The sequence below is a fragment of the Bufo bufo genome, chromosome 3, assembly GCF_905171765.1.
Source record: "Bufo bufo chromosome 3, aBufBuf1.1, whole genome shotgun sequence".
Lineage (NCBI taxonomy): Eukaryota > Metazoa > Chordata > Amphibia > Anura > Bufonidae > Bufo > Bufo bufo.
Window position 1 is genome coordinate 100,995,430 of NC_053391.1, and position 14,396 is coordinate 101,009,825.

The 14,396-nt window shown below is 47.7% G+C and overlaps 1 protein-coding gene across 2 annotated transcripts in view; it reads left to right on the top strand.

Annotated features, from left to right (window-relative positions):
- The window catches only part of ERAL1 (Era like 12S mitochondrial rRNA chaperone 1), a 48,788-nt gene that overhangs the window by 24,516 nt on the left and 9,876 nt on the right, over positions 1 to 14,396 (top strand). For both annotated transcript variants that reach the window (XM_040423407.1, XM_040423408.1), the window contains exon 8: positions 12,257 to 12,583. In XM_040423407.1, coding sequence (XP_040279341.1) covers positions 12,257 to 12,583 — 327 coding nt within the window. The remainder of the gene's footprint in view (positions 1 to 12,256; positions 12,584 to 14,396) is intronic.

The following is a 14,396-nucleotide window of genomic DNA, read 5'->3' on the forward strand; positions in this document are numbered from 1 at the left end:
ACATATTGTAATATATTACGTTCATTAGGCCATCAATCTTGCTGTATGCATTCTCAATATAAGTGAGCAAATGGGAAACAGATGATAAATTGCATCTGAAGCACTCATCACTTTTCACTACTCTTGATCTATTGACCTATTTCCTAAGAAGCTTGTGTACATTGCGGGTGCATTTAGAATAATTGCTATGCTTATACTGCAATATCTGCACAAGAGTTGAGAAGCTGGCTGGTAAGTGATGGTCCATGCTATCAGTCTGCTCCCATGGTTTCTAATGCACATTGACTAGACCACAGAATCTTAATACCGTACTTTAGTCGTCTAATAATGTGGAAATGTTGATAATTCAGCACACGGCTGTATAACCATTAATTTCACAAAATCAAAAACCTAGAGAAGTGTTTACAACACGTTTCAAGAATATTTGATAATCTGGCACCCTTCAAAGCCACTGAATGTGACATAAATGTCTGATAAATGCTAGTGCCACCTCTGTACCAATCTGTAGAGCGTGGTTCCCCTAATACGCACCCCTCCTGGGGAGGTGGCCGCTGCATCTAGACGTAGAGTGTATGGAGGTGAATGTAGACGCCTTTCTTCATTCACTTATATGGGAGTTAGTGGAGGAAGCATTCCCAAAGTGGATGGAGTGAATGACGCATTTGCTTGGCCACGTCTCCACTCATTTTTCGCCCGGATGCGGCAGCTGCCAGGTGGATCACTGGACCCAGAGGTGGGATCTGCATCTTTTAGACTTTCATGGCATAGCCTGTGGATACACCTTAAGGCCTCTTGCCTACAAACGTAAGGGGCCCATGCTGTGGACCGCAAATTGCGGTCCGCAGTGCCCAGCCACCAACCGTGGGGCAGCCGCATACGGATCACAGACCCATTCACTTGAATGGGGTCTGTAATCCGTCCGTTCTGCAAAAGGATAGAACAAGTTTTATCTTTTTGCGGAACTGAAGCACAGAACGGAACACAACAGAAGCACTCCGTAGTGCTTCCGTGGGGTTCCGTTCCGTTCAGCACTGCATCAAGTGAATGGATCAGCATCCGTGATGCGGAATGCGCACGGCTGGTGACCCGTGTATTGCGGAACCGCCGTATGCAGTCCACAGCAGAGGCACGGAGCCCTTACATTCGTGTGCAAGAGGCCTAACTATGTATGAAATATCCCTTTAATGATGGATTCAAGGAAACTTGTCATCAAGTTCATGTTACCCAAAGCGAAGGGCAGCATGAAATTCTGATGAGCTCTCTGATCAGAGCCGGCAGTGTTTTACTATAAAATACTGCAGGGTTTCAGATAGAATGTAGTTTCATAACTAGGCAGGCACATGCCCTGGACTCTGCTCCCCGTGCCTACCTCATTTTTAAACTATGGGGCACATTTTTTAAGATGGGCATTTTAGAGGCTGGTCTTAATAAAGGCCCAGCGCTGGGGGGGTTGGCCTCTCCATAACTTCGGCGCATCTGAGCTGTCTTACATTTATACCATAAAATTTTTTTTTTTTTTATCAAATCTTTATTTATCACAGCAGGCATGATAAAAATGACAATAACATAGTGCGGGCAACAGCCCAACAATCGAGGTAGGCATATAAGATACAAAGTTGTAATATGTAGGTACAGCAAAATATGCAGATATGCAAATATGTTAAGTTTGACTGATTTAGGCAGACATGGCATAAATGGTGAGTATGGCAGATAAGGTACTGGCTCCCGCAAGAGTATAGCTACTAAGGGTCAGAAAGAGACAGAAAGGGAGCAGGCGAGAGGTCATCATAAAATAAGACAGATTGCTGGTTAAGACATGAATAATAATAATATAAATAATTATGATAGGCGTTTAGAGGCGTATGCAACCTAAAGGAGTTATCTAATGGAGAGGAGTAATTACTGCTGGGTCCCGGTGGAGGGCCTCAGACTCTGCGTCTCCATCGCCCAGCCATTTTAGCCACGGACCCCAGAGGTCAATAAATTTGTCGTGCGAGAGGGTCTCCCAACTGGTTAGCTCCTCGAACCTGCAGATCTCATGAACCTTTTGGGTCCATTCCTCAATTGAAGGAGCTTGTGTCGAGAGCCAATGTAGGGGAATCAAAAGCTTGACAGCTGACAACAGGTATGTTTTATAATGAGTGTTTGTGTAGGGAGAAGTCTTTTGAAGGCGCATTGAGTAGTACCAAAGTCGGAGAGAGTGGAGAGGCCGAGGGGCATATTTGTTGCAATGTCCTACTAAGCGTGGTCCAGAACTGGGAGACCCCCCTGCACGACCACCATATGTTTGAGTGTGCTAACCTCTTCGTGGCATCTCCAGCAGACCGGGGGAGTGAGAGGGTCCAACCTGTGCATCACATCTGGAGAGCGGTACCATTTTGTCAGCAATTTAAAGTAGGGGTGCACCGAAATGAAAATTCTGGTCCGAAACCGAAAATTCAGGATGCCCTTGACCGAAAACCGAAACCGAAACTGCCTTTTTGCCCAAATACTTTTAAAATACTTTTTTTTTAATGATTGGCGCTGTTATGGAGAGGGGGATCTGTGGGTGGCTCTGTTATGGAGAGGGGGATCTGTGGGTGGCTCTGTTATGGAGAGGGGGATCTGTGGGTGGCGCTGTTATGGAGAGGGGGATCTGTGGGTGGCGCTGTTATGGAGAGGGGGATCTGTGGGTGGCGCTGTTATGGAGAGGGGGATCTGTGGGTGGCGCTGTTATGGAGAGGGGGATCTGTGGGTGGCGCTGTTATGGAGAGGGGGATCTGTGGGTGGCGCTGTTATGGAGAGGGGGATCTGTGGGTGGCGCTGTTATGGAGGGGGGGGGATATGTGCACTGTTATGGGCATAACAGTGCACAGATCCCTTTCCCCATAACAGTGCACAGATCCCTTTCCCCATAACAGTGCACAGATCCCTTTCCCCATAACAGTGCACAGATCCCTTTCCCCATAACAGTGCACAGATCCCCCCTCCCCATAACAGCCCCGGCCCTGCTGCTCACAGCATCACTCACTGCATCTTTATTTTACCTTACAATCGTGACGCTCCAGTAAGAACTCTGCAGGCAGAGCGGAGGGCGGCGTAACGTCACTTACTCACGTGACGCACCTGCTCCGCCCACTTTATGAATGAAGGAGGCGGAGCAGGCGCGTCACGTGAGTAAGTGACGTTACGCCGCCCTCCGCTCTGCCTGCAGAGTTCTTACTGGAGCGTCAAGGTGAAATAAAGATGCAGTAAACCGCCCGCCCGCAGATGGTGGGTGACAAATCCCACACCCCATATTTTCGGCCGATATGTAACAATATCGGCCGAAATGGATAAGGTACATTTTCGGCCGATATTTTCGGCTGCCGAAATTTCGGTGCACCCCTAATTTAAAGGAATTCTCCTGGATTCGAATGCATCTGGAGAACCCGTGAGAATTCCTCAATATCGAGGAAACCGTCTCATCCGACAAGGCTATACCCAATTCCTCCTCCCATTTCCCAATAAAGGCCGGTCTGCTAGGTGCGCCCTCCATTAACAGCTTGTTGTAAATTAGCGAGAGTCTTTCTCGCCGGTTTGGGAGAGGCCACAAGAACGTCGTACCAAGAGGGAATAAAGTTTTTGTTGCCTTTTTTAGGGTCCTGTTGACATATGAATGAGAAATGTGAATAGTGCAGTGGGGTCCAGTTCAAGGCAATTTGCGATGCCCGGAGGTCCGCCATGGATGGGACCTGCAGATCCCACAAGAAGTCCCCCACAGAGAAGGCGCCAAAGGCAGACCAGATTCCCAGAACATCTGAGTAATTTGAGACTAAACTGTACGGCAGCACGTGCATGGGTAAGAGGGGTGAGGGACCAGGGAGAAATCCGAACCTCCTAGCTGCGGTGTGCCAAGAGACAAGTAGTCCTTTAAAAAGGGTAGGTGCGTCTGAACATTGGCCCTGTCTGGCCGTCCAGAAGCTGGCAAGTTCCTTTGGTGAGAGTAGTTGGCGGGCAATTTGGCAGACAATTTTTTAATGTTAGTGTTTAGTAATTCACTCAACAGGCGGAGTTGAATAGCCCCGTAGTAAAGTTTAATATCTGGTAAGCCAAAGCCGCCTCTATGTTTGGGAAGGGTCAGCAAGGCATGTGCCAACCTCGGACGTGCTCGCCTCCAGATGAAGCCAGAGATGATCCTACGCAGGTCCAGGAAATAGGACTTTGGCAAGTATATAGGCAATGTCTGAAGTAGAAAAAGCACTTTGGGAAGAATGAACGTTTTTATGATGTTTTTCCGCCCCATCCAAGAAACATATGGGATATCTAAATTTTTCAGTTGGTCTTTGATTTCGGTGAGGAGTGGGACGTAGTTTAACTGATAGGCCTGATCTATTCAGGCGGAGATCTTTACCCCTAAGTAGGTGACATACAGTCAGGTCCATAGATATTGGGACATCGACACAATTCTAACATTTTTGGCTCTATACACCACCACAATGGATTTGAAACAAACAAGATGTCCTTTAACTGCAGACTGTCAGCTTTAATTTGAGGGTATTTACATCCAAATCAGGTGAACGGTGTAGGAATTACAACAGTTTGCATATGTGCCTCCCACTTGTTAAGGGACCAAAAGTAATGGGACAGAGTAATAATCATAAATCAAACTTTCACTTTTTAATACTTGGTTGCAAATCCTTTGCAGTCAATTACAGCCTGAAGTCTGGAACGCATAGACATCACCAGACGCTGGGTTTCATCCCTGGTGATGCTCTGCCAGGCCTCTACTGCAACTGTCTACAGTTCCTGCTTGTTGCTTTTGCAACTCTTTGGTTGCTTTTGCAGTATGCTTTGGGTCATTGTCCATCTGCACTGTGAAGCATCGTCCAATGAGTTCTGAAGCATTTAGCTGAATATAAGCAGATAATATTGCCCGAAACACTTCAGAATTCATCCTGCTGCTTTTGTCAGCAGTCACATCATCAATAAATACAAGAGAACCAGTTCCATTGGCAGCCATACATGCCCACGCCATGACACTACCACCACCATGCTTTACTGATGAGGTGGTATGCTTAGGATCATGAGCAGTTCCTTTTTTTCTCCATACTCTTCTCATCACTCTGGTACAGGTTGATCTTGGTCTCATCTGTCCATAGGATGTTGTTCCAGAACTGTTAAGGCTTTTTTAGATGTCGTTTGGCAAACTCTAATCCGGCCTTCCTGTTTTTGAGGCTCACCAATGGTTTCCATTTTGTGGTGAACCCTCTGTATTCACTCTGGTGAAGTCTTCTCTTGATTGTTGACTTTGACACACATACACCTACCTCCTGGAGAGTGTTCTTGATCTGGCCAACTGTTGCAAAGGGTGTTTTCTTCACCAGGGAAAGAATTATTCGGTCATCCACCACAGTTGTTTTTTGTGGTCTTCCGGGTCTTTTGGTGTTGCTGAGCTCACCGGTGTGTTCCTTATTTTTAAGAATGTTCCAAACAGTTGTTTTGGCCACGCCTAATGTTTTTGCTTTCTCTCTGATGGGTTTGTTGTGTTTTTTTTTAGCCTAACGATGGCTTGCTTCACTGATAGTGGCAGCTCTTTGGATCTCATATTGAGAGTTGACAGCAACAGATTCCAAATGCAGATAGCACACTTGAAATGAACTCTGGACCTTTTGTCTGCTCATTGTAATTGTGATAATGAGGGAATAACACACACCTGGCCATGGAACAGCTGAGAAGCCAATTGTCCCATTACTTTTGGGCCCTTAACAAGTGGGAGGCATATATGCAAACTGTTGTAATTCCTACACCGTTCACCTGATTTGGATGTAAATACCCTCAAATTAAAGCTGACAGTCTGCAGTTAAAGCACATCTTGTTTGTTTCATTTCAAATCCATTGTGGTGGTGTATAGAGACAAATGTTAGAATTGTGTCCATGTCCCAATATTTATAGACCTGACTGTAGGTCAATTGAAAGGGATGTTCTTGGGCCAGCGATGAGATGATTGTGTCAGGGATGCAGACCCCCATTGCTGTGCATTTAGAGAGGTTATCTTGAAGTTAGATAAGTGGCCAAAGGATTCGAAAAGTCTCAGGATGGCTGGGAACGCCTTCACAGGATCCGGCAGGAGGAGCATCATGTCGTCAGCAAAGGCGGCGACCTTATGAGTCAGTGTGCCCACCTTTAGGCCTGTAATGTCGTCGTCCTGTCTGATGGCCTGCAATAGCATCTCCAGACATAGGGTGAAAAGGGATGGAGAGAGGGGGCAGCCCTGCCTGGTGCCATTTGCAATGGTAAACGAGGGCGAAAGTACCCCATTGACCCTAACCCTCGCTTGGGGTGAGGAGTACAGGGACAGCACTGCGCGAACGAAATGTGGAGGGAATCTAAATTTATTCAGGGTGGCTTCCATGAATCTCCAATCTACCCTGTCGAATGCCTTCTCAGCATCAGTGCTGAGAAGGGTAAGCTGTGTGTTGTTCGCCAGGGCGTATTCTATGGCTTGTAATGCCCTAAAAGTGCCGTCCCTGCACTCCCGACCCCCCACGAACCCGGCCTTATCCCCTCCTATCAGCCTCTGGAGGAGGGGGCTTATTCTATAAGCCAGGATCTTTACCCATAGTTTAGTATCTGCGTTTAGCAGAGATATAGGTCGGAAGCTAGACGGAAGAGACAGGTCTTTCCCCTCCTTAGGAAGCACCACTATGTGCGCCTCCAAGGACTGTGTATTCATGGAAGCACCGGATAGCAAAGCGTTAAAGCAAGTAACGAGCTGAGGCCCTATTACAGGGGAAAAAAAATTATAATAAGACTGGTAGCCCGTCAGGGCCCGGACTCTTCCCTTGGGGAGTGGAGGAGAGGGTTTTCTTAATTTCTTCAAGTGTAATCGGAGAGAATCCTTTTCGGATTCAGACAAGGCAGGTAAGGTGAGAGAGTCTAAGAAGTCTGCGACTTTCTTCGACCTTTCCTCGAGCGCAGCAGGGGTCTCCTCCGGGCGTATGTTGTATAGGGAGCGGTAATACGCATTGAATGTTTTAGCAACATCTGCAGTGGCGGACACTAAAGTGCCATCAGCAGTTTGCGAAGAGCTGATATGAGTTTGCTCCCTGCGCTTTTTAATTAGGGCTGACATAATCTTGTTGCCCTTGTCGCCATGGGCATACTGTTTATGTCTCAGCTTGAAGTAAGCGTTCGCGGCCTTGGCGTTTAAAAGCGCTTTCAATTCGTTCCTTAAAGATGGAAGTAGCGTATGGTCCTGAAGGGCCAGTGATTTTTTTTATGTGTGCATTCTATTGCCGCAATTTTAGATAGGAGGGAAGTGATGTCCGCAAGACGCTTCTTCTTCAGGAAGGCCCCAATCGAGAGCAGCTCCCCCCTAACAACAGTTTTATGGGCCTCCCATATGGAGGCGGGAGATGCCTCTGTGTCCGGATTGGTCGTGAAACAATCTGTTAGTGTGCGTGAAAGAGAATCCAGCTGTGAGGGGGTATTAAGAAGCGTGGGATTTAGCCTCCATGTCCATTCCCTTGAAGCAACCCCGGGCAGTATCAGGGACATAACAATAGGGGCGTGGTCAGAGACCGTAATGTTATGGATATCTACCCCATGCACCTGCTGCAAGTACCTGTCCTGTAGAAAGAAGTAGTCTAGCCTCTGATACGACCTGTGCAGGTTGGAGTAGAATGTAAAATCTTTGGCATCGGCATGCACGGACCTCCAGACATCGCTCAGGTTGAGGTCTCTCAGGCGTCCCTGAAGGCTCCCCAGAGCACGGTATGATATAGCCGATCTCCCCGATGAAGCATCTAGAATAGGGTTGAGAGTAAGATTCAAATCACCTCCAATTATCAACATTCCCATATGGACTGCGGATATGTTTCTTAGGGTCCTGGTAAGCCAGGGCACCGTTTGCTCATTGGGAGCGTATAGATTACAGAGGGTGACTGCCAAACTCCCAATCTTACAATTGAGGAATATATAGCGGCCTTCAGGGTCCGCAACCACAGAAGGATCAGTGAAGGGGACATTCTTGTGGATTCCGATGCTAACCTCCCTGGAGGAGCTGGTATGACACGCATGGAACCACTTAGAATAGCTAGAGCGTGATAAGTTAGGAACATGCCCCTCTCTAAAGTGGGCTCCCTGAAGTAATACGACATCAGCCTTACTTCTTCTTAATATTTGAAATATGCGGCTTTGCTTAACGGGATTGTTACACCCGTTCACATTGAACGAGGCTATGTTGAGAGTCAAAGCCGCCATATCATAAAATAACAAGAAGAGCGCCAGTACCAGCGAAACATGTCCTCGATACAACGAACTGGTAATAAAGGTAACAAGTATTTCTCCACAAGAGGAGCGTTTTAGTATATATAAGCATTATAATGTGCTGCATTATAGCCGAAGGGGCTGAGCCGTAAGCTGACCCAGGAAGTGGGATCGGAGGGATCCAAAAACGGAAAGAGGGTGACAGGGATGAGAGGGGGAGGAAGGATGGCCTCCCCCCACCACCCCCAACCTCAACCCAATGACCAGCCCATTGTAAAAGTGAAAACCTTGGTAACCCGGGTAGGGGCCTCAATCCTTAGAGTCCATCCGCGACATTCTGTGCTTTTTAGGTCTCTGCTTCCCGACGGTGAACCATGTAATCGGGAGAGGCGGTAGCTTGCCATCCGGCTGAACTGGAAGCCACGACGGGATGTTGATCGGTGAGATCTGTAATACGTCCCAGAGTTCTTGCAAGTCCTCGGGTGCGCGAACCGTTACACGCCTATTTCCGGATGAGATCTGCACACCAAAGGGGTATAGCCACTTATATGGGATCCTGGCTGTGCGCAAAGCCTCTGTGAGGGGCTTCAACACTCCTTTTTTGAAGAGTGGAAGGGGCGACATCCTGGAACAGCTGTACTGTAGAATCCACAATTTTCACCTCTTCCATGCTTCTGGCCTTGTTTAAAATAGCCTCTGTAGCTCAAAAGGCCACATATAATGTCCCTCGGATTTTCTGCCGGAGAGGGCTTAGGACGGAGGGCTCTGTGCACTCTCTCCACAGTGATAGTTTTGGCGCGCTCCGCGCCCAGGTGGTAGGTGAAAAGATCATGCATGGCCGCAAAGAGATTCTCTCTATCCGGGGCCTCCGGAAGGCCTCTCTCACGGATGTTTTTTCGGCGGCTGCGATTTTCCTGATCCTCTAGTAATAGGAGGGCCGTATTAATGGCAACTCTGTGGGAATTCAGGGTTTTAGCCGTGGACGCCGCCTGTGAGAAAAGCGCGTCTTGCGATTTGCTCCAGGGCCTCCACACGGTTGCCTATATGGGGAATATCTATCTTAATTGATGACAAGTCCGCAGCAATCGGAGCCAAAGCTCTCTGCAGGGCCATATCAAAATAGTCCTTAGATAGGGGGTTGGAATCGCTCACCCCTTGTAGCAGCCGGGCATCCTCCTCCGAGGTCAGGGAGCCGTCTCCATGAGCCACATCAGGTCTGCGAGTCGGCGCTTTCGGCTCCATCTTTTCCTCCCTGGCGTGGGGCTGCGCCCGCTTATGGACGAATTTCTCTATCTTGCTTCCCGCTGGGCAGTCCGAAATGCCTCTGGCAAGCTCTTCCGCTCCGGGCTTGGGCTGAATCTTGACCATAGCACGGGGATTAGAGTGCTAAAGTTGCTGAAGGCAGCTTGGTGGCCACAGCATCCCGCCCCTTTAACGGTGATTTCCTCAACACCCCGTCCCCTTAACAGAGGCCTCTACAGCAGCCTGCCCCTAGGGTGGCCAGAGGTCCGGTTTTAGGCCAGACAGTCCGGCTTTCAGACTACCTGTCTTCCGTCTGGCGCAGGGCCTGGACGGACACAAGGATGTCCTTTTGAACAGCTCACTCTCGGACAACAGCACTGTGCTGTCTGAGCGTGAGCTGCAGGAAGAAATTCACCCTTCCTCCCACCCCTGCAGCTGACAGAAGTTGATTTTTGCCTTCATTTTTTTCAGTCCCCATCGGCTGCGGAGTTGAAGGAGGCGTGGCCTAACCGGGTCAGGGGCGTGGCTTTGTGGGACCTGGGGGCGGGGTTTTTCAATACGTGTTTTGAGGGTGGCCTGATTGACCACCAGAAACCAAATTGTAGACCTGCAGCAGGCTGGGAAGACTGAATCTGCAATAGGCAAGCAGCTTGGTGTGAAGAAATCAACTGTGGGGGCAATTATTAGAAAATGGAAGACATACAAGACCACTGATAATCTCCCTCGATCTGGGGCTCCTTGCAAAATCTCACCCCGTGGGGTCAAAATGATCACAAGAATGGTGAGCAAAAATCCCAGAACCACACGGGGGGACGTAGTGAGCTGGGACCAAAGTAACAAAGGCTACTATCGGTAACACACTGCGCCGCCATGGACTCAAATCCTGCAGTGCCAGACGTGTCCCCCTGCTTAAGCCAGTACATGTCCGGGCCCATCTGAAGTTAGCTAGAGAGCATTTGGAGGCCCGGGAGTTCGTGGATTCCCTTCTGGGACGGTCGGGTTACCGACGCAAGATTTGGCCGTGTGGTTGCGCTCCCGCACGTGATCTCGTAATACCTCGTGGGATTTTGCCGCCATGTTAGAAAATGCCATCTAACGCCATGCTCGATTTATGGGACATATCCGCAGATCACAGGTGAATGACTTCATTGATAATGAGGAGTGAGTGGTTATATTGTAGAGGGTATATATAGTATGAGACCAGGTCAGATAGACATGCCCCCGGAAGAAGCGAGGCGAAGCGCACGCTGCGGTTTTCCTGCCCCCTCCAGCTCGTGGTCGGTATGTCCCAGTTGTTTCAATGTCCTTTTTTCTTGTACCTGCCCCTATGTATTATTAAGTTTTATTTTGATTAGGGGAGGGGGGATTCTTCTAACATTTTGTGGATGATGATGTCTGGGTCCGATTACCTCCCCACTATATACTGATAATCTAGATAATGTGATTGAATGTGGAGGAGTGGATTCAGACATCATCCATTAGTGATTTGGATATAGGCACTGACCCGGGATTTAGTTCACATATATTGTTGACAATTGTACATTCGAAATAAAGTGTGATTAGATATGTGGATCTAGAGCTTGGCGGGGGAGATCCCTCTCACAGCATCTACCTGCATTGTTGTTTTTATTGATTGTCCCTGATATTTACATCTGTATATCTTTTTGGAGAGAACATAATAAAGATGTTGTTTTTTTTTTTGTATTATATGTGTGCTGTTTTTGAATTGGGTTTCAGAGTGGAGACCCAGTCCTAAAACCTTCCCGGACACCTGATGTACCCGTGTGCCAAATTTCGTGATTGTAAATGCGACGGTGCGGATTCCTTTAGCGGACATACACATACACACACTCAGCTTTATATATTAGAAATATATACATATTATACACAGAGTAGAAATGCTCCATACTAAAGGTATAGAGGGTTTCCGGATGTTCGACATTGATGGTCTGTCTAGGCCATCAGTATTTGATTTGGTGGGGGTGTGATGCCTGGCACCCCCCCGCTCTTCAGCTTTTTAAGGAGGCAGTGACACTCCAGTGAGTGCTGCTGTCTGTCCTAGGCCAGTGACGTCGCGTTCATTGATCACATGGCCTATTTCCAGCCCAGTCCTATTCAAGTGAATCATATTCAAGTGCGGCCACTATGCAATCTACGGCGATGTGTTAGGTAACCTGTGAGGAGGCTGCAGCCATCACTGGAGCGCCGCAGCCTCTTCAAACAGCTGACCAGCGGGGGCGCTGTGTGTCGGACCCATACTAATCGGCTATTGATGACCTATTCTGAGCATACGCCATCAGTGTCAAACTCCTGGAAAGCCCCTATACAACTATGTCTGTTAGGCCTCATGCACACAGCCGTTGTTTTGGTCCGCATCCGAACCGCAGTTTTTGCGGCTTGGATGCGGACCTATTCATTTTAATGGGGCCGCAAAAGATGCGGACAGCACCCAGTGTGCTGTCCGCATTTGTTGCTTCGTTCCGTTGTCAGCAAAAAAAATAAAACCTGCCCTATTCTTGTCTGTGTTTTGCAGACAAGAATAGGCAGTTATATTAATGGCTGTCTGTGCCGTTCTGCAAATTGCTGAATGCATACTGACACTATCCGTATTTTGCGGATCCCCTTTTTTTGGACCGCAAAACACAGAACGATCGTGTGCATGAGGCCTTAATGAGAGAGCCGTCTGACAACCAAAGCTCTGTGAAAATTGTCATAACTTGTCATAACTCCCATGGGCAGCTGTGTTTGTGCTCACACCATTTATATTTCATTTGTTGTATTTTAGGTTGATTTATTAAAGCAAAAAAGTACTTTGCTGGAAGTCACGGGTAAACTGACTGAAGGGATGGTGAATGGGAGAAAAGCTGTGATCAAATCTAGTAAAAAGACATCAGAGAGAAGTGTTCAACCAGATGAAGAGAGCGCCTCCGTACTGAAAAAAGAGACCAGAGAGCAGCCCGAGGGGCATAGAGAGCTCTCAGGGGTTAATCCTAAGGATGGAGGTCATCAGGAGAGGACAGACAAAGACCTAAAGGACAGGACCGGGTGGCCTCATTTTCAGGAGGTGTTCATGCTTTCAGCCTTAGAAGGAGATGAAGTGGAGACGCTGAAGGTGAGTGGGTATCGCACCAATATGATCCTGGTATTGATGGTATATAATGATAATATTGGATGACTGTACACAATACATTTCCTTTCAGCTCTGTCATAGAGGACTTGGAGGCATCTTGTTCTTCCTCTAGATGTCCTGTGTATCTATAGGAGTATGACAGGGGAGGGGGGTATAAAGTCTCTGATGGACCCTCTTAATGCTTTCCATTAGACAATAATGTAGTAAGGATGCATTGTCCCTGTCCCATTGGACAGAGGCCGCACAGTGCGCTATGGCATGCCAAAATTTGTGCATGTGTGTTTATAAGTTCCAAAATATGACTGCCTTCATATTGCTTCATAGATGAGACCTATCAGAATAATTCCTCATTCACATGTCAGTGTTTGGTCAGTGATTTCCATCAGTGATTTTGAGCCAAAACCAGGTGCGGCTCAAAACACAGAACAGGTGCAGAGCTTTCCCTTATACCTTATGTCTGTGGAGGCTCCAGTCCTGGTTTTGGCTCACAATCACTGATGGAAATCACTGCCCAAAACACTGACATGTGAATGAGGCTTAAAGGGGTATTCCCATCTCAGACAATGGGGGCATATCGCTAGCATATGCCCCCATTGTCTCATAGGTGCAGGTTCCACCTCTGGGACCCGCACCTACATCGAGAACGGATCCCTGAAAGATGTGGAAGGCACCCTGCGCATATGGGGCCGCCAAAAATAGCTGAGCGCTGGCTCAGCTATTTCCGTCGGCCCCATAGAAATGAATGGGAGTGGTGGCCACGCAAGCGCTGTGCGCTCCCATTCACTTCTATGGGGAGAACACTTGGCGGTGGCTGGACCCCAGGAAACCCTGGGTCCTCTGGCCACCACCTTCCCTGCTCCATTCTCAGTGTAGGTGCGGGTCCCACCTCCGGGACCCACCCCTATCAGACAATGGGGCATATCCTAGCAATATGCCCCCATTGTCTGAGATGGGAATAACCCTTTAAAAAGTAAAAAATGCCATGCAGTATACATGATTGCCTGAAGCTACTGATGACACTGCTCTACTGAGGGATTGTGAACAGAGCTTGCACTCTCTGATTTCTGGGTGTATATGGGGACTTTGATGTTGATGGTTTAAGTCAAGACTTCCCTTGAAATCAAGTCATTTATCAGAATCTCTAAGTGGCGCAGTCTCAGGCTTGAGGCTGATAGGTTAAAATGATATCTCTGCATGGGAGAAGTTATAACGAAAAACATAAGAAATTTTCAATTGATATTATAATTTAAAAAACCTGCTCCTGTGTCTAGCTATTGCTGTTACATTCTTGTTATAGTGCCCCCTGCTGTTTCTTTTATTTAATCTTAGTGCTCGGTACCTCCTCTCCACAGCTTGGATCCTGCAGTGCTGGAGTGGAAGTCAGTCAGTAAAAATTGGCGCCGTTAGAAGCCGCTTTTTATCACTAGATCGAGTCATAATAGGTGGATATTGAGACAGGGAATTAACAAGAACACCAGAAGGCGCCATAAGACGTAGGCGTAGGTAGCACCAATATCTGGAGACATAGTTTTAAATGATTCCAGTACTATATTTTACATAATCTAACGCAAAGTAGTAGTAGTAGGACATAGTTTATGCAGGGCACCCCTTCTATTCTCTAATTCTCACTGGTAGGTCTCTTTAACTGGTTTACAATCCTGTTGAGCGAGCTTCTGTTTTCAAGTTCGGTGTACAAGGTTTCGGGTTCGGGATATCTATATATCTTATTGTCCGTGGTAGCGGAATACTTAGATAAACCAAACCTTGTACGCCAAACTTGAAAATAGAAGCTCGC